Raw genomic sequence first — 19,150 nt, 5'->3', positions numbered from 1 at the left:
CTGGCTTTCCCCGCATGGTGCTCTTCGGGGTTATACTATCACACATTGCCCATCGGATGATAATAGCTCATCACTAGTAGGATTCTCTCGTAGAAAATTACCCGGTGCCAGAATATACTCTTTTCAGCTTAGATAATAACTAAAATTAAATCAAGGTTTGTTTGGTCATTTGCTGTGACATCAGATGGCATGATGGGCCGGCACTGAGTGGTTTAGCTGCATACTGAGGTGCCGGAACTAAGGTGCAACGTTTGTCTGGTACCGGGTAATTTTCTACGAGAGAATCCTACTAGTGATGAGCTATTATCATCCGATGGGCAATGTGTGATAGTATACCTGCTTGTGGTATCTCTGGGTTTACAGTGTAATTTTCCGGGGGATACGGCAACAACTTTTAGACCAGACCTAGGGAAATGTAATGCAACGCACCGATGGTGGGGGTGGAGAGTTTCGCAGGTCTTTAGTCGGATCGTGCATACGGAACGAACGGAATGGGGATGCCTAAAAACCAAGATCGTATGTTACATTAACAAACCGTAACTGGTTGGTACCTGACAGTTGTAAGAATGTCCGATAACTTCCAAAAACTTGTGATTTATCTTTTGCTAGCCCTCCTGTGTATGGCCGAGTTCTTCTTGTCTGATCTAGACACATACAATTGCATTATTGACGGTTGGAAGGCAATTATATGGTTGGGAGGAGATGCCAGGCTACTGTAGCATGCTCCTCCGTAAATATGAGTAGACTTCAGTTTGGCCAAATACCTTTAGTCTGCTCTCCAGAAAGAATGCAAGGTGTATTAGATTCCCCACCCTCAGACTGCAGTCAACACTATATAGTGAAATTCCACACACTATATGATACAAGTCATAGCTAGCTCTGAAAACTCGGCTTTCAAAGAGCTTGAGCATCGGCTCCAACCTCTCTCCACCCCTGGATTCTGCCCACGACATTTTCAATGTTGTTGCCCAACATCCGTCCACGCTATACGTAGCATAGCCCGTGGGTGCGCACGACCTTTACCGATTGGCAATACCGGGAGAGCAAAGAGATATACTTGCCGTTGAGCATCCAAGTTCACGAGAATCCATTTTCAGCATATTCTACGGATCACCGAGACTTTCCCTTTTTGCTCTCAGAACCCCTTTGTTCTCCCTTGAGACTTACCCCGCTATCCGCAGTTGCCGTTGTACTCTTGTGACCTTTCTTGCTCCTTGGAGAACTTCTTACTGGCTATCACTCTGGATTTGAAATACAGACCAAATTCAGTGCCGTGTTTCAAACCTTTCACAACCAACCTCCTTTACTGATTGCTTATTATCTCCACCACCTACACCTATCCTTTGCGAACGTTGATTACCCCCCTGTTTCACGCAGAATACCCTCAACCATGATGCCTGACTTTCCAATGACTTGGCTCAATTCGTGCGGTTCGACCAATCCGATTGCTGGCGACGGGACTGCCAATGCTTTCAACCCGTGTTTTCTCCTGCTCTGCCTCGTGGGATTTGCCGTAACGTTCCTGGTGTGCGGGCTCTGGCAGATGGTGCAGATGTACGCGCATGAGCGCGTCGGGCACACGTTCACGATACGCTCTGTGGGTGTGCTCCAGTTTGTGCGCCTCAGTCTTGTGTTCCTCCAGGCAACGCTCTACCTTGTGCTCGCATCCGCCAGTTCCACCTTTGACATCCGACTCGTGGGTTTCCTCGCGATGGGCCTCGTCCTTTTGGCAGTGATACTCCCGCTCCACATGATGGAGCCAACGCGTGCGGTGGTACCCGCGGGCACAAACCTTTTTTTCTGGTTGCTCAGTACTGCACTCCAGCTCGTGCTTGTACTCCAAGAGTCGCTTACCGACTGGCCGCTCATCGAGGGCAGCACGTTTGCCTCCATCCACGGCCTCCTTCTCGTAAATGCATGCCACATCCTCTACCTTGAGCATTTCCAGTGGATGCCGTCACGCGAGCTCCGGGAATACTACACCTACAACGCGCTCGAGCCCGAGTTGAACATCTTCCAGAAAATCACCTTCTCGTGGATGAACGAGCTCATCCATAAGGGCTACACCCAAGACTCACTCAAGCTTGACGACCTCCCAAACCCGCCTCAGGCGATGCTCATCGACCCCAGTGCGCGGAAGGTGTCGCGCGCGTGGTTCAACGAATACAACCGCAAAATCAAAGCGCGCGCAACACCGTCGCTACTCATAGTGCTTGTTAAAGTATTTGGCGTGCCGATTCTCGTTGCGGGCACGTTCGAACTCGCAGACTGTGTGATCTCGTTTGCGCAGCCGCTCTTGCTTCGCCGGTTGATCCAGTTTGCGAACGATGCCGCGCGCGCACAGCTCGGCGGGGAGGAAGCCCCTCCAATAATTATCGGACTTCTCATCTCTGTCGGTATGTTCACCGTCTCAGTCATCCTGACCACCGTTTACAACATCTTCTTCATCAAGATCTTTGAGGTGGCATTAAGCTGCAAGTCGGGGCTAATGGCATTGCTCTACGCGAAGGCACTCCGCCTTTCGCCGGACGCGCGTCTCGAGAAGAAAACTGGTGACGTCATCAACTTGCTCTCCGTGGATGTATCGCGCGTCCAAGACATGTCGCAGCAGTTCCAGATGTTGATCTCTGCGCCGGTAAAGCTCGTATTGTGCCTCATGGCGCTCTACTCGCTTCTCGGGAATGCCACCATGGGCGGGATTGTCGTGATGGTGGTGCTTATTCCGCTCAGCGCAGGGCTTATGCGTTCGATGAAGAGCCTCCACAAGACCCAGATGAAGTTCAAGGATACGCGAACGTCCATCATGACTGAGATCCTTTCGCTGATCAAGTCCATCAAGTTATACGCATGGGAAAAGCCAATGCTCGACAAGCTTGACGACGCCAGAAACGTCAAGGAGCTTGGCAACTTGCAGAAGATTGGTATTTTTGGTGCATGTACCGGTTTCGCGTGGAACTGTGCGCCGTTCTTGGTGTCGTGCTCGTCCTTCGCCATCTTTGCCGCCACCCAGGACCGGCCCTTGTCCCCAGACATTGTGTTCCCGGCACTCTCGCTCTTCAACATCCTCTCCGAGCCGTTGTTTGCGCTCCCAGCGGTCTTTACGGCTATGATCGAAACGTCTGTTTCGTTGGCACGTCTCCAGGAGTTCCTCCTTCTTGGTGAAATTGATCCCGTCGCAGTGCAATACGCTCCTAAGGCCGAACGCATGGGCGAACAGGCGGTGACGATCTCCAATGCGAAATTTCTCTGGTCTAACGATGAGTCCAAGGTGGCGCTCGACGCGGTAGACTTTTCCGCCAACAAGGGCGAGCTCGCGTGCATCATCGGCCGTGTTGGCAGCGGCAAGTCCACGTTTTTGCAGGCGCTTCTCGGTGAGCTTATCGTTGCGGGTGCTGATGGTGTAAACCCCGCAAAAATAGCCATATCCGGCTCTATCGCCTACTGTCCACAGGTGCCGTGGGTGATGAATGCGACCGTCAAGGAGAATATCCTCTTCGGGTGCCGCTACGATGCTGACTTCTACGCACAGACCCTCGCGGCATGCGCCTTGCTTCCGGACATTGAGATTCTTCCCGACGGGGACGAGACCCAGGTGGGGGAGAAGGGCATTTCGCTATCGGGCGGTCAGAAGGCGCGACTTTCGCTCGCCAGAGCGGTTTATTCCCGCCTGGATGTCTATCTCATGGATGATATCTTGTCGGCCGTAGATGCCCACGTGGGAAAGCACATTACCGAGCACGTGTTGAGCTCGTCGGGATTGTTGTGCTCGAAAACCAAAATCCTTGCGACGAATTCAGTGTCAGTGTTGGCCATTGCTGATGACATTTTACTTCTCATCGGGGGGAAGACCGTGGAGCGGGGGTCGCTAGACGAGGTTATGGCGAAAAAGGGTGAGGTGTATGAGTTGATTAACGAGTATGGCGGGGAGCTGGAGCTGGAGCTGGTGAAGCTAGCAAAGCTGGCTGAGCACTCTCCAGGGGTGGAGCATTCCTCAGAAGCTGACACCGCCCCAAGACTTTCCTCGGAAGCACCTGACATGATGGAACTGCCAAACCATTCCCCCGAATCCGACTGGCTTGGAGAACTGGTTGATACATCTCATGGCGTTCCGTTGCTTCGCAAGCTCAGTCACACCACGTTGAGACGCGCAAGTATGGCCTCCTTTACGAAGCTTCCACCTAATGGCGACGCGCCCAAGCGCAGAACGGCACAGCTAGCAGAAGTATCCGCAAAAGGCAAAGTCAAATGGTCGGTGTACTTTGCGTATGCACGTGCATGCTCAGTGCCTGGGGTGATTCTCCTCTTCACGATGATGATTCTCACCACGGCTATCTCTGTCGCGAGTAACTTTTGGTTGAAGCACTGGTCTGAGGAGAACGCACGCCACGGCAGCAACACGGACGTATGGCGCAACGTGGGGATGTATGCGGTGCTCGGGATCGGCTCGAGCTTGGCTACGTTGGTGCGCCAGATCGTTATGTGGTGCTTTTGCTCGATCCGCGCGTCACGCGAGCTTCATGACCGCATGGCACGCGCGGTGATGCGTTCGCCAATGTCCTTCTTTGAAACCACACCCATTGGCCGCGTGATGAACCGCTTCTCCCAAGACATGAACCGCGTCGACGAGGGGCTTCCGCGCATATTTGCGGGCTTTTTCACGTCGTGCATCCGCGCGGCCTTTACGTTGTTGGTTGTGGTTTCCGCGATGCCGTCCTTCGCGGTCATCGTCCTCTTGCTCATGGTGGTCTACATCTATTACCAGATGATGTACATTGCCACATCGCGCGAGTTGAAGCGCATTGTCACTGTCACCCACAGCCCCATCTTTGCACATTTGCAAGAGACCCTCAACGGTGTGGACACCGTGCGCGCGTACAAGCAGGAGGCACGCTTCAAGTTCCTCAATTATACCAACATCGACTTCTACCTCAAGGCGTCGTACGTGTTCCGTTCCATCAACCGCTGGCTCTCGTTCCGCTTGCAGCTCCTCGGCTCCATTATCATCTTTGCCGCCTCCATCGCGGTGCTCTACTCCTTGACAACTGCGTCTCCGCTCAGCTCCGGGATGGTCGGGTTGGTTATGAGCTACGCGTTGCAGGTAACTGGCTCGCTCAATTTTATTGTCAGACTGTCGGTAGAGGTGGAGACTAGAGTCGTTTGCGTCGAGAGGATTCTTGAATACTGCGAGTTATCCCCAGAGGCGCCGGCGGTGGTGGAAGGGAAGCGCCCGGTGCACAATTGGCCGGCGCAGGGGTCTGTTCGCTTCGACCACTACACCACCAAGTACCGTGCAAATCTCGACCCGGTGTTGCTGAATATCTCGTTGGAGATCCGTCCGCGTGAGAAAGTGGGAATTGTGGGGCGTACCGGTGCGGGTAAATCTACGTTTGCGCTCGCTATTTTCCGCTTGATCGAGCCGACGGAGGGATATGTGTTGATCGACGGCCTTAACACCAGCGAGATGGGCCTCTTTGACTTGCGCAGCAAGCTTAGTATCATTCCCCAGGACTCCCAGGCGTTCGAGGGTACCGTTCGCCAGAACCTCGACCCGCTACAGCGCCACACGGATGATGAGTTGTGGAACGTGTTGCGCTTGTCTCACTTGGAGGCGCACATCCGCTCTATGGGCGACGGGTTGATGAGCAAGGTCGCGGAAGGTGGCTCGAACTTGTCTGTAGGGCAGCGCCAGTTGATGTGTCTCGGTAGGGCATTGTTGAACGACTCCAAGGTGTTGATTTTAGACGAGGCGACAGCAGCCGTGGATGTCCAGACGGATAAGATTGTACAGGAAACCATCCGCACCGAGTTTAACGACCGGACCATTTTGACCATCGCCCACCGCTTGGACACAGTCATGGACAGTGACCGTATCATGGTGTTAGATAAGGGCGAGGTGAAGGAGTTTGCGCCGCCGGCAGAGTTGTTGGCTGACAAGAGCAGTTTATTCTACTCGTTGTGCGAGCAAGGGGGATACCTCAAGAATGAGTCGGAGGTGTCCCTGGCAGTTTAAAATTTAACATTACGATAAAGGTTTATTAATACATGTTAAAGGTTTCAACGGTTCCGTTCTCCTGTTTGGACAGCTATTTACCAGTGTACTCCCAAACAAGTCGCCTGAAAGACTTGCTAAATTACAGGGCTTATACCTTACTATGCTCTGACCTTTTCGGGCACTTTTAAATCACCTTTGGCATTCTCATTTACTGCCCTCCCGCTGTTTACACCATAGCTTACCCGTATATTAGCATCTATGGAGTCAATGGGATAAAAACTAACCGGAAGCTGAGAAAATCTAAATGCCACTTCGAGGATATTATCCATCAGAACTGAAATTTGAGACAATGGTTAATTCTACTCAGCTATCCACCTGCTTGATCCAAAGTGGCATTGACTTTTGAACTGCTTGATAGGACATTGCACTGGCAGTTCAAATTGTGATACCGCATGAGCGACTCTGGCCCAGGCCTGGCATATCAGCCTACCTCGTTTAGAGCTTCCCACCCGGGGTCTGTGACTCGCCCTCATCCTCACCATTATCCACCTGTCGCAACATAATCGCCGGATGCTGCCCCATCTCGCGGAGCTCACGAAATACCACCACGGGCTTCTCATCCATGCGCAAAATCCGCTCCTGGTCGCCGTAGCAGATCACAAGAACATACTTCCGCCAGTCTTCCAACGGCAAGCGGTGCCGGCGCATCGCTTGCTGAAGAATCTTATAGCACGCGTCGCCGGTGGATGCGCGCAACTGCTTCAAGGGTTCAGACGTGGGCGTGGACGGTGCGCGGGCACTCGGATTCGCGGGCGCTGTGGCGGTCTGTGTCGCGATCGCGCCGCTCACAAAGCTTGCGCGCCCGCCGTTGACCAGACTCAGGAGCGCGAGGTTCTCCGATGAGTGGCCGGCGCTGGGCGACGCCGCGCCGAGCGTCGTGGTAATAGTGGTGTTGCTTGACTTTTGCCGGAGAAAGTCCGGTCTGCGCGGGGGCGTGTGAGCCTCCGGAACGTTCAGAGCGACGGGACTGCGAGTGGCGGGGCTGCGAGCGGCGGGCGTTACCGGCGACGCGAGCGCGGCGGGTGTCAAGCGCAGCGGCTTTGCGCGCATACTCTTTGCCATCTCGTCTTTGAGCTTTAGGATCTTCTCATTCATGCGCTTTAGTTCGCTGGCTGTGGATTGATGCACACTGCTGACGTTCAGCGCCGCTGCATTCTTGCCGAGGTCGATGGAGATTTCGTTGAGAAGCGTGTTTGTAAGGTCGAGCGTCTCTTCGTATACCCACGCGTCCGGGCTGAGTGTCGACGTACCCTTTTTGTGCTGCGTGAGCTCGCCAATGCTTTGTCTGATCGCGAGCCGGTCGCGGAGCGCCACGATGCCCATGTCTCGGAGGTCGCGCGTGGTCAAGTGGGCGAGGAGGTCGCCGCTGATGCGCTGCTGCTCGAAAAGCGCCGCGTATGCGGGAAAGTCGCGCTGCATGTATACCGCCACGTCTGCGGGTGTCCACTCCTTCACCAGCACCGCGGATACGAGCTGGAGCTGCGAAGACGTTGCGCGCACCGCTACGCCTGCCGCGACCACCGACGCAGAGATGAGCGTCCCCTCGTAGTTTGAGATGTCGCTGAAAGCGGACGAGATCGACTGTGTGGGGGAGGCTGACCGATCCATTGTGTGTAGGGAATAAAGCAGATGAGAGGGTTACGGGTGGTTTATGTTTTGTTCAAGTATCGGCGTGGCTGCGTGCATTGAGCTTACGGCGGTCTAGAACGCAGGAGCGTTTTGACGGAGAATGGCACGTGTGCTCAGCGCGGTGGGGCTCAAGTCTAAAAATGAGATTCGTGTCTAGTCATGGGGTGTAGATATTAAATCGATGGAACTTATGAAATTTTGACAGTAAAAAATGAATATCATTTTTTTTCGGCACAATATAAAGTGATTGGTACCTGTATTGCGTGCGTCGTTAAGCGGGGCTACCATTAAAACAGGCTAGTGATGACATACTTACAGCTTGAAACTTGTGCTTTTAAGGATATTCACATAAGCTGGATATATGTAGCAACCTATGATTTTTAAAGATAATGCCATGCTGTATTAGCTCCACTGATCTATATCATCAGAACCGGCATCTATATGGATTAGTAATCTTTTTAGACTTTAAACTGTTTCACAAACACTAGTTACAACATGCACGCAGACAAGTTCAAGGTTAGAGAAAAATATTTGGCAATCTCTACAGATTGGGCAATAGATTCAAGCATACAACGTTATTGGACTGACTGGTAGCCACCCCCCTTGCCTTTACTTGATCTAAAATGCTAGTCCCAATGGTTTACAAACGCTGTAAGAGAATGTTGGTTAAAATAAATAACTATATAATATAGACAAACGGTCAGAACAAGTCAAACTTAGTTCTTGGCCATCTTGTTCAAAGCAGAACCGGCCTTGAACCACTCGATTTGCTCAGCGTTGTAAGTGTGAGACAATGGAGTAGACCAGGTGGCGGAACCATCCTTTGGATGGACAACCAAGGTAACGTTCTTACCTGGGGCCAATTCGGTCAAGCCGATGATGTCAACCTGATCTTCTGGGTTGATCTTGTCGTAAGCGGACAAATCAGTAAAGTTCAATGGCAACAAACCCTGCTTCTTCAAGTTGGTTTCGTGGATTCTAGCGAAGGACTTGGTAATGATGGCGAAACCACCCAAGAATCTTGGCTCCAAGGCGGCGTGCTCTCTGGAAGAACCTTCACCAAAGTTTTCACCACCGATAACAACCCACTTGATCCCTTCGTCTCTGTAGGCACGGGCGGTGGCTGGGACACCGTCGTACTTGCCAGTGTACAAGTTCTTGACATTGTTGGCCTCACCGTTTTCAGCGTTGGTGGCACCAATCATGTAGTTGTTAGAGATGTTCTCCAAGTGACCTCTGTACTTCAACCATGGACCGGCCATAGAAATGTGATCGGTAGTGGTCTTACCAACAGACTTAATCAAAATTGGCATCTTTTCGGCATCCTTACCGTCCCATGGCTTGAATGGAGTCAAAACCTGCAATCTGTCAGATTCTGGGGAGACAGACACCTTGAGAGCAGCTCTGTCAGCTGGTGGAGCCTGGTAAGTGTTTTCACCGGCATCGTAGCCGCGCTGCGGCAAGCCGTCACCGTGTGGGATGGCCAACTTGAACTCCTTACCTTCGGAGTCAACCAACTTGTCAGTGATTGGGTTAAAACCCAAGTCACCGGAGATAGCGTAAGCGGTAACCATTTCTGGAGAGGCAACGAAAGCGTGGGTGGCGGTGTTACCATCGTTTCTGGCAGTGAAGTTACGGTTGAAGGAAGTAACAATGGTGTTCTTTTCGCCCTTCTTGATATCCTGTCTGTCCCACTGACCAATACATGGACCACAAGCGTTGGCCATAACGACACCACCGAACTCTTCAAAGGTGGCTTGCTGGCCATCTCTCTCGATGGTGGCTCTGATTTGTTCGGAACCTGGCGAGACAGTGTACAAGGTCTTGGCCTTCAAACCGTGGGCGGCGGCGTCCTTGATGATGGAAGCAGCTCTGGACATGTCTTCGTAAGAAGAGTTGGTACAAGAACCGATCAAACCGACTCTAATGTCCAATGGCCAGTCGTTAGCAATGGCGGTTTCTCTCATCTTGGAGACTGGGGTGGCCAAATCTGGAGTGAATGGACCGTTCACGTGTGGCTCCAAGGTGTTCAAGTCAATTTCAATGACCTGGTCGTACTCGGCACCCGCATCGGCCGAAAGGTAGTCCTTTTTGTAGACCTGGGCGAACTCAGCAATCTGGGAACGGCCAGTGGCGTTCAAGTACTCAACCATGGAGTTGTTGAATGGGAAAACCGAGGTGGTGGCACCAATTTCGGCACCCATGTTACAGATGGTGGCCATACCGGTACAGGAGAAGGTGTCGATACCGTCACCAAAGTATTCGACAATGGCACCGGTACCACCCTTGACGGTGGTAATACCAGCGAGCTTCAAGATAATATCCTTTGGAGAAGTCCAGCCGTTCATTCTACCGGTCAACTTGACACCGATAATCTTTGGAGCCTTCAATTCCCAAGCCAAGTTGGCCATGACATCGACGGCGTCAGCACCACCGACACCGATAGCCAATTGACCCAAACCACCGGCGTTTGGCGTGTGGGAGTCGGTACCGATCAACAACTGACCTGGGAAAGCGTAGTTTTCCAAGACAATCTGGTGGATAATACCGGAACCTGGCTTCCAGAAACCCAAGTTGTACTTGGCACAGGCAGAGGCCAAGAAGTCGTAGACCTCTCTGTTCAAGTCAACGGCTCTCTTCAAATCCTTAGCACCACCAACCTGGGCCTGGATCAAGTGGTCACAGTGGACGGTGGATGGGGTGGCGACGGATGGCATACCGGCAGACATGAACTGTAAAATGGCCATCTGGGCGGTGGCATCCTGACAGGCAACACGATCTGGGCGTAACTTCAAGTATGAAACACCACGTTCGATTTCTTGCTCGTGTGGGTTGTCCAAGTGGGCGTAAAGCACCTTCTCGGCGTAGGTCAATGGACGGCCCAATCTGGCCTTGACGACCTTCAAGTTCTCCAATTGGGACTTGTAGTTGATGAAGGTGTCGGATTCCAACAAGTTCATGTTGACCTTGGAGTCAAAGTTGATGGTGGACAAACCACGGGTAGCGGAGATACCACGGGTCTAGAATGTTAGTAGGAGTCTATGGTGCAAGAGTTTGGGGACATGCCGATCACATGCCAAAACTTCTCTCCAACAATTGAGCATACCTTCAAGTTACGAACAGCGGACAACATATTTCCTAGTTAGTTCTTTGATGAAGAGAGAGAAGAGAAGAGAAAGGAAGAAGGATTAAATAGGGGGTGCGGTTTTGTTATATATCACGCCGAGTGCGTTGGGCGTCAGCTTTTGCCCAAGTCCTTGATCGGACCTGCAAAAAAAAAAGTCGCTGACCTGTTGCGTCGGCTAGTTTCCAGCCAATTGACGCTCGCAAATTTCCAATCCTGTGCCAAAAGTGGCCCGATACGGTCGCCGAGAATCGGTCGGAAATTTGTCGGTTGCGATTTAGCCGTTGCATCACGTGGAAAGTTATGCAGATCCCATGTGTTCCGGGGTTCTCTCTGGCCCCTCATACGCAGTATACAGGGTGGTTTGAGGATTTATCTTTAACCAGAACGTATGCCTGGCATAAACAAGGTTAGCATAGTTTACTAGTCAAATCTGTGTCTATTTTTGTAAATGCACAACCCAATTGAAGGGCACAGAGATGGTAGGTGGGGCAGTTAAGAGAACGGAGTATGTCCTGGATACCCTCGGCCTTTTCTCCGGCATTGCGGCTCTGTTACGGAAATTGGGATAAAAAGAAACCACAGGACAGACACTGTGCCCACTTAACGGTTGCTCTCTAAGCACCAGTTTCATTGCCACCTGTATCTTGTAGGCTTAAATTCATCCGTAGAAGGATACTTCGGGCGGGGCGGTATTTTAGCTACCGCCAAACCTGCAATTGCTATAGCAGAGCCTCCATATCTCTCCGAATTTACTGACAGTTCAGGGGGCACTAAAATTAAGAATATCCGGTGCATAGTATAATAAGTAGCCTCCCATTGGCTGCGTCAGAAAGCGGTGTCCGATCTCGGAACGTAGCGATTTCTTGCATGTGATAGCATGCAGGATTCTAGAAAGGCTGGCAACTCCGAGACCGACTAACATGCATGCGTTTCGGCCCCACACCGACGAGCCGACTAGAGAGTATCCACTGCCCCGGATATCGCAGAATCTAGGATGGCTATCAACGGGAAAGGCGTAGCGTCATAGCGTGACCTAGCCTAGGTGCTATATTTGTACATATATCGGACCCTGGTGTTTATAGTTATCCAATGTCCTTACGTCCGAAAGCGGAGATATCTCAACGTTTCATTTCATCTCACAAGCACACTTTCATTCCACTCACCGGTAACAAACATTTATTCCACCTCTTACTGACAAGTCCACAAATGGGATGAGTGGTTATGAAAGTCTAACAATCATTATCAGTTCGAGCCTAATGATTCTTCCCCTACTTCGTCGGTGTCCGGCCTGCATTCAAGCTCTGAAATGTCTCACCACCGGACAACAAGTGATTGTATAGAGCTTCCAAGATGGCTGAAAGTATTTGGTTGTCATTAGCGTGGTTCAGACCTGTAAAATAATATTGCGTCCTACGTACCAGAATACCCATGGTACCCTTTCAGCCACCACATGCGGTACTCTTACCCTCTTTACATTCGGACAACAACCTACAGATCCCCCTTACAGCCGTAAGGGTCACTTGCCCATGTTCGAAGAACCACTGGTGAAAAAGATAGTGCGGAGCCATAGGCTCTTCTAAACACAACAGAATCATTAAAGCTCTACACTAAATGGAATCGGACGAGGATCTTTTGCCATTTCGAAGAATTTTCTGAAAGTACACATACCACTGGGACTAGGTCATTTTAAACGTGTGACAAAAAGACTATCGATCAGGAATGAAAGCTATCTACACCTGCTACAGAAGGCTGAACTGATCAAATCTACCTAGGCAAGTCAAGAGTTCGTAGGCATACATCCAGTCTATATACAATGGCGGCTTTCTAGACCTTACCCACATCCCTCAAATACTTGGTGTAGCTCTCAACACCTTCTAAGGTGTTCAAGCTATGATTGACATAGCTTCCGACCATGGTACGATCAACAAGTCCACTCAACACCTTTCCTGGCCCAATGTGCACAAAATTCGTGCATGCCGATGGATCAACTTGCTTCGCCATGGCCAGACTCTCAGTGGTCTGGTCTTCAAGAGTACGGGAAATGCACTCAGAAAACCTCACGGTACGCGAGGTTGCACTGACCATGGCCATAAAAGCATTTTCCATTGTCGCAACCACCAGATAGTCCACATTAGCAATCATCGGTTTCACAAGGGTGGCGGCCTTGGGTCCGGATGCCGCAAGTAACGCTGCCAAGTCCGGCTCGATCTCCCGCAAATAGGGAGTGTGAAACGGAATGTCGGTAGGCAACACTTTAAAAGCGACGCGCCTGCTTTTCCACTCAGCCGGCTCAAATTCAGCTTTGAACTTTGCAATCGCTTCGTTAAGCTCCCTCTCCTCGCCACAGATGACAATCTGGCGGTGGGAGTTAAGGTTGGAGAGCATACGATGGCGGCCAAAGAAGGTCTGGGCCATCATGATGGTTTCATGCGCAGTATTTCCGCCGGGTATCACAGCCACCATAGAAAACTTTTTTCCCTGCTTGGACGCACTTTTCACCACCCCCTCCATGAGTCTACCTCTTTGGTGAACAATCTTCAACATCAGCGATAACGATTGCTCCTTCGACACCCCCGCACGGCTATTTTCAGCCACCGCCAAAGCCGTAAACTCCCCTAAGGAGTGCCCTAACGTAATGTCCACGTTTTTCATAACATCAATGCCAAATTCGCGTTGCATGATCTCACTGATGATTACACCGGTAGCCAAAATGGCCGGTTGGGCCATTGAGGTTTGGGAGAAGAATTCCGGGTTAGGAGGGTTAAACAAGTAGGTGTGGAACTCTGAGTCCTCCATAACATCATCGAGCACGTCTAATAACGGTTTCACGTGCCTCCGAAATGGTTCGAACGTCTCAAGGAGCTTTATCCCTGGCGGAAGGGCCTGCCCCGGGCACGTCAAGATGTGGGTGGCGGTCAGAAGGGTATTAAGACCGCGATAGAGGATGGGTTTGAATATGGGGCGGGTCGCGCTTTTGGCAAGCATCTTGGGTGGCGTTAGCTGTTGATAGTAGCAAAAGCGGACCAGCGGCGGTGGCAAACATGTAGCCGTCCCTAGTTGATGGCTGCGTTTCCCCTCATTATAGCGTTATATGCCGGAAACCATACAGGCAGTCATTAAATGATCAAACCCTTTAATTATTCAGAATCTCCATATCAGCATCCAAACATACACTATCCTCTATCGCCTGACAGTTTATTCGAATAATTAAAAGATTTCATCATTTAATGACCTAGCTATAGCATTACTGAGTAGTTGGTCCCTCCCTATGGTGTACTAGAAGGGCAATTATACAGTCATGAAAGATGCTTACCTAAGCGCTTACCAAGCACACCCATGTTTTATTTCTTTTTCCCCTAAGAAAAATTTTAGCATGTTGGAATAATTTTTTTTTTCACATCGGCTGCATGTAATCGTTTGCCACATACCGGGCAAACTTGCAACAAGTATCGCAAGCACGCAACTACTTATATAACTAGTTTCGCTATTGCTGTATCAGTTAGGTCTCTGCTTTTACCTCTATTCCCCCATATTACCCTGATAAAATGGCTACTAGAACCCAATTCGAAAACTCTAACGAGGTTGGTGTCTTCTCCTTGTTGACCAACGCCTACTGTATCGTTGCCGTCGGTGGCTCCGAAAACTTTTACTCCGTTTTTGAGGCTGAATTAGGTGACGTTATTCCGATCATTCACACCACCATCGCCGGTACCCGTATCGTGGGCCGTATGTGTGTTGGTAACCGTCGTGGTTTGTTGGTCCCAGCCCAGACCTCTGATCAAGAATTGATGCACTTGAGAAACTGCTTGCCGGACTCTGTCAGAATCCAAAGAGTCGAAGAGAGACTTTCCGCTTTGGGCAACGTCATCTGCTGCAACGATTACGTGGCTCTTGTCCACCCAGATATCGAGAGAGAGACTGAGGAGTTGATCGCCGACGTCTTGGGGGTCGAAGTGTTCCGTTCCACCGTGTCCGGTAACGTTCTCGTTGGTTCTTACTGTTCCTTGTCTAACCAGGGTGGTTTAGTCCACCCACAGACCTCCGTCCAGGACCAAGAAGAACTCTCTTCCTTGTTGCAAGTCCCAATCGTCGCCGGTACCGTTAACAGAGGTTCCTCCGTCGTTGGTGCCGGTATGGTTGTCAACGATTGGTTGGCCGTTGCCGGTTTAGACACCACCGCCCCAGAACTTTCCGTTCTTGAATCCATCTTCCGTCTCCAGGACTCCAACCCAGAAGCCATCTCTGGTAACTTGCGTGACACCCTTATCGAAACCTACTCTTAGAGAGTATGCTTCCTTCGTACTTTCCAGTGTCATTCAAAATGAATGGCAAATAAAAGGCGACAATCTCAAAGAATCAAAAATCTGGAATCCAGGATCGGCTTTTTCACCGATCATGAATCGTTTGTCTTGGCTTGGTTTTGGTTTTTATCCTTGGAGTTGTATCAAAAATGCATTATATCCAGGGGAGACAGAGAGGTGGGGGGGCTGTAATACACCCTTCCTTGATCGTGACTCCGCCGCTCTGTTTCCCACCCCTCCATTCTTTTTATTCTTGTATCCTTTCTATCCGTCGGTTCTTTTTAACTTGGTCTATTTACTCCTGTACATTAGGTTATTGCATTCTATACAACTTTGGAACTTCTTACCACCTCTGTAGACGTCCATTAAACCTAGATTAACTTGGCACTCTTGAAAGCGCTCTCCAACTCACCGGTCTTTTCCAACTGCTTCAAGTCTTGCTCGGTGCCGAATCTTTCACCATTGAACCAGATAGTAGGAACCCATTTTCTTCCCGAAACTTCGGTAAAGGCCTTCTCCAACTCGGCCGCTTCGGTCTGGTCGGCAAACTTGTCTAATTCAATGATGTGGACCTTGTCCCGGACACCGAACTCGTCCCAGATCTTGTAAGTGTAATGGCAGTCCGGGCACCAAGACTTGGACAACATCAAGAAGGGGTTGTCGGCGATCAAAGTCTTGACTTTGTTTAAGGATTCTTGGGAGGCCATGTCGTAACTGAGTGTAGGGTCTGCCAGTTGTTGCCGCTTTTGCTTCTCCCAATTTATAGGTGGGAAAAATTGCCTGAGCCGCAGTTATCACCTCACAAACCGATGGGATTACGCCTTGCCACCGTAGAAAGCCGTTCCAAAATTACCCACTAACCCTTATCAGATGTTTCAGCAAGCGGGGTATTATAAACTATAGGTAGAGCAAACAAACTGAGTAGAGACAAATACGGTTTACCCCTTTGGCAGGCATTAAGCGGTGCAGGCTGTACCTATGTATTTCTGAGGCCACCGGAAAACTGTTTGGGGTGCGCTAGGCAGCATCCGGCCGCGCTTGGAGTCTCAGGGATAAGTAAAGACGATGTGGGAATAGTATCGAGCACACAGCGGTCTAGAATGCGAGGAAGCGTGTTAATACTGGGCTGATCGTTTTAGCTAGCGCAATTGCTCGTGTGGGAGTCTCGCCTAGCACAAGACTTAGTATCTTCTAATATGGTGAAGTCAGTTAGTAAATTGAAGCACGTTAACATTAAGGTGAGTTCCATTCCTACTAGAATAGGATCCTCAAGTTTTTTTAGTCATGAGAATAAAAATTATAAAGCACTATAATTTGTATCACGACTTACCGAGCTTAATACAGAACACTATAGAGAGATTTGACAAAATTAAGCATGGCTTATTGTGCTATAAATGCTACTTTCGTAATATCAAAATAGGTGACCTGAGATGGTTTGTAGGTGTTGTGCTACAGACAGATGTGGATGAAATAATTGAAAGTATGGCGGGCGAAAGATGTGAATGGTTATTGGAATATGATAATGGTATATTTAAATGAAAAAAAGACACAGATAGATTTATAAAAGATGTAATATTGGACTTAGTCATGTGGTAGCTAAGGTAGGGGCTATGTATCGTGTTTATGGCTGAATTAACCTCGGCGTTATGGTTACAGTTTTAGCGTGAAGCCGAGTTTGAGAGTGGTATGCAAACCCACCATACGATCAGACACGATCAGTTTACATATATAATAACAAATTGTTGTATCAGCTTAGGTATAGATAGTAATGAGATTCATCTAAAAGAAAGATAAAGTCCAAGGCTTGCGAATGTCAGAAGGATAGGAGGACGTGCCTGAACCTCGAGACATCATCGGGTAGCCTGCGTAGCGTAATGGTTAACGCGTTTGACTTCTAATCAAAAGATTGCGAGTTCGACTCTCGCCGTGGGTTCTATTTTTGAAGCTATTGCGCTTTCTTTTTATGGCGTGCTTGAAATGAAACTTATTTGTTGGGTTTAAAAATTGCTGTTTCGATACGATGGACGGAATTTTAGGTCAATCCATTTTCAAAGCTTAACATCATCGTCAGTGTCCTACATTATGCTTTTGCAAAGTGCTTGCGCATAGAATGGGGTCACAAATCCAGTAAGAATGGGCATGTTTGAGTGAAATCTCGGTTCATTCTGGAATCAGTATATTGTATAAACTCAAGCAAAATTTCCCAGGAAGTGAGGGCATACATACCAGGAAAGATTATGAATCCGGTGTGAGAATTCTACGAAAGCTGGTATGGCGCAGCGGTAGCGCAGCAGATTGCAAATCTGTTGGTCCTTAGTTCAATCCTGAGTACTAGCTTTCCTTTTTACCCTTGGGATTGGAGAATATACATGTCCAGCGATATATTTGACCATATATTGGTATGATGTCGATATTGCGATATATATATGCATGTAGCTATTATATGTGCAATGGCTAGCAAAGGTTATATATAAATATTTAGAGGTTTAAATAATCAACTCTGATCTCTGTATATCCAGTTTGGTTTATGTACGTATATATACTATCTTCAGGGTATACGGCTCTACTTTTACTAATTATCTATCATTACATGATATTAAACTTAATTGTAAATCCTGAACTAATAATTAATATTATCAATGTTATAACGTGCACGGTGTGTTACATATAAATATATCAATTGTACTGTACTTTACGTTTCGTACAGTATGTAAGCAGATATACTACAAGCCTTGGCATTTGTATATTGCTTCCACATTCAATTAAATGGATGGCTTGCAGTACCAAGAATACATAACCGCAACTCTGAATATGTGCGTGACTGCCACTGTCAGAACTTCTGCTCCCCAGGCCACTAGCTCATACTATAGGTATATTCTACAATAAATCAGAGAGAAACCTAGCATATAGGCGCGTTTTTTTTTAGCTAAGATAACGTTTAGTTCAGTTTGAAGCGAAATATATGTCTCCCATGTCGACAGATAATCATTCGTTATGCGAAATGAAGCCTTGGTTAAACACATACTGGTAAATATGAATGAAGCACATCCTTTCTTAGAAACGTTCCCTTGAAGTTTTAACAAAACCGTTCACTCTTTCAAGAGATGCTCAGATAATCGCTTCAGCCGTTCCTTCTTGAACCGAGATCCTTCCATAGCTGGTGCGGCTCAGGCCCTTCGACACCACTTCGACATTACTCGGGGTTATCTACAGGTTAAAGAAAACTAAATGCAGATATAGGTGTTTCAACGTTATTAAACTTCTTTATCATTACACTTACACAGCCATGTCTTTATCGTTGAAAGCACTCCAGTTCCCAGCCCAATCGGGTATCGCTGACTCTGCGATTATTTTCATCCACGGGTTGGGTGACACCTCCAACGGTTGGTCCTTCTTCCGTCAAATGGCCTTGGCCAGATCAAACCCAATCTATAAAAACGCCAAGTTCATCTTCCCACAGGCCCCAGACATTCCAATCACAGCTGTATGTATAGTATGAATGGAACCACTCTCAAGTTTATTAACACTGATAGAATGGTGGCTACGTGATGCCGGGTTGGTTCGATCTCTTCGAGTTCGGAAACCCAAACGCCAAGCAAGACATCCAGGGGTTCAGAACCAGTGTCGAGAAGGTCAGACAATTGGTATTGCAGACCATCGAGTCGGGGATTAAGCCAGAACGCATTATTTTGGGCGGATTTTCCCAGGGTGCTGCCTTGTCCTTGGCCTGCTTGCCGCTTATCAACGACGTCAAGCTCGGTGGGGTTGTAGCGTTGTCTGGTTTCATGACCATTAAGGACAGTGTGCATGAAAGCGTTGCCAAATTTGGCGGCAATGATAAGTTGGTTAACAGGGACACCCCAATTTTCCAAGGCCATGGCACTGTCGACCCACTCATCGCCCACCAGTACGGTAAGATGACCTCCGAAATCATGATCAAGGAGTTTGGCTTCAAAAACTTAAAGTTCCATTCCTACTCCGGTGTTGCCCACTCTGCCTCTGAGGAAGAGTTGGAGGATGTGTTCAAGTTCTTGGAGTCTA

At 49.1% G+C, this 19,150-nt stretch overlaps 9 protein-coding genes and 2 non-coding genes across 11 annotated transcripts; 5 read left to right on the top strand and 6 right to left on the bottom strand.

Annotated features, from left to right (window-relative positions):
- Positions 1 to 1,408: 1,408 nt before the first annotated feature.
- On the top strand, positions 1,409 to 6,010 carry BABINDRAFT_170062 (ATP-binding cassette bilirubin transporter; the record flags this gene model as incomplete). The annotated part of the gene is made up of 2 exons (XM_019130717.1): positions 1,409 to 2,332; positions 2,357 to 6,010. The coding sequence occupies 2 exons, from the start codon at positions 1,409 to 1,411 to the stop codon at positions 6,008 to 6,010; spliced, it is 4,578 nt and encodes a 1,525-aa protein (XP_018988302.1).
- Positions 6,011 to 6,080: 70 nt separating this feature from the next.
- On the bottom strand, positions 6,081 to 6,404 carry BABINDRAFT_79062 (uncharacterized protein). Its single transcript, XM_019132700.1, has one exon. It carries the CDS (start codon positions 6,319 to 6,321, stop codon positions 6,151 to 6,153), a length of 171 nt encoding a protein of 56 aa, XP_018988301.1. The 5' UTR covers positions 6,322 to 6,404; the 3' UTR covers positions 6,081 to 6,150.
- An 83-nt stretch (positions 6,405 to 6,487) lies between these two features.
- Positions 6,488 to 6,829, bottom strand: STE50 (Ste50p; the record flags this gene model as incomplete). The annotated part of the gene is made up of 1 exon (XM_019130754.2): positions 6,488 to 6,829. A coding segment is annotated over one exon (342 nt), but the record flags the coding sequence as incomplete, so codon positions are not given.
- Positions 6,830 to 8,307: 1,478 nt separating this feature from the next.
- On the bottom strand, positions 8,308 to 10,836 carry ACO1 (aconitate hydratase). Its single transcript, XM_019131076.1, has 2 exons — positions 10,788 to 10,836; positions 8,308 to 10,701 (listed from the first exon to the last, which is right to left on the bottom strand). Exons 1-2 carry the CDS (start codon positions 10,812 to 10,814, stop codon positions 8,398 to 8,400), a joined length of 2,331 nt encoding a protein of 776 aa, XP_018988299.1. The 5' UTR covers positions 10,815 to 10,836; the 3' UTR covers positions 8,308 to 8,397.
- A 328-nt stretch (positions 10,837 to 11,164) lies between these two features.
- Positions 11,165 to 11,476, bottom strand: BABINDRAFT_79020 (uncharacterized protein). The gene has a single exon (XM_019132698.1). It carries the CDS (start codon positions 11,437 to 11,439, stop codon positions 11,245 to 11,247), a length of 195 nt encoding a protein of 64 aa, XP_018988298.1. The 5' UTR covers positions 11,440 to 11,476; the 3' UTR covers positions 11,165 to 11,244.
- A 940-nt stretch (positions 11,477 to 12,416) lies between these two features.
- Positions 12,417 to 13,284, bottom strand: MCT1 ([acyl-carrier-protein] S-malonyltransferase). Its single transcript, XM_019127665.1, has one exon. It carries the CDS (start codon positions 13,221 to 13,223, stop codon positions 12,633 to 12,635), a length of 591 nt encoding a protein of 196 aa, XP_018988297.1. The 5' UTR covers positions 13,224 to 13,284; the 3' UTR covers positions 12,417 to 12,632.
- A 1,069-nt stretch (positions 13,285 to 14,353) lies between these two features.
- On the top strand, positions 14,354 to 15,091 carry BABINDRAFT_5852 (translation initiation factor 6; the record flags this gene model as incomplete). The annotated part of the gene is made up of 1 exon (XM_019132309.1): positions 14,354 to 15,091. One exon carries the CDS (start codon positions 14,354 to 14,356, stop codon positions 15,089 to 15,091), a length of 738 nt encoding a protein of 245 aa, XP_018988296.1.
- Positions 15,092 to 15,480: 389 nt separating this feature from the next.
- On the bottom strand, positions 15,481 to 15,816 carry BABINDRAFT_5851 (uncharacterized protein; the record flags this gene model as incomplete). Its single annotated transcript, XM_019132308.1, has 1 exon — positions 15,481 to 15,816. The coding sequence occupies one exon, from the start codon at positions 15,814 to 15,816 to the stop codon at positions 15,481 to 15,483; it is 336 nt and encodes a 111-aa protein (XP_018988295.1).
- Positions 15,817 to 16,969: 1,153 nt separating this feature from the next.
- On the top strand, positions 16,970 to 17,042 carry BABINDRAFT_t39. The gene has a single exon. It is a non-coding gene; the product is annotated as a tRNA-Arg (tRNA).
- Positions 17,043 to 17,374: 332 nt separating this feature from the next.
- Positions 17,375 to 17,446, top strand: BABINDRAFT_t40. The gene has a single exon. It is a non-coding gene; the product is annotated as a tRNA-Cys (tRNA).
- A 932-nt stretch (positions 17,447 to 18,378) lies between these two features.
- BABINDRAFT_159445 (palmitoyl-(protein) hydrolase) lies at positions 18,379 to 19,150 on the top strand (the record flags this gene model as incomplete). The annotated part of the gene is made up of 2 exons (XM_019127664.1): positions 18,379 to 18,593; positions 18,643 to 19,150. Coding segments are annotated over exons 1-2 (668 nt in total), but the record flags the coding sequence as incomplete, so codon positions are not given.

Source organism: Babjeviella inositovora, assembly GCF_001661335.1.
Source record: "Babjeviella inositovora NRRL Y-12698 unplaced genomic scaffold BABINscaffold_1, whole genome shotgun sequence".
NCBI lineage: Eukaryota > Fungi > Ascomycota > Pichiomycetes > Serinales > Babjeviella > Babjeviella inositovora.
This window is presented reverse-complemented; position numbering and strand designations above follow the sequence as displayed.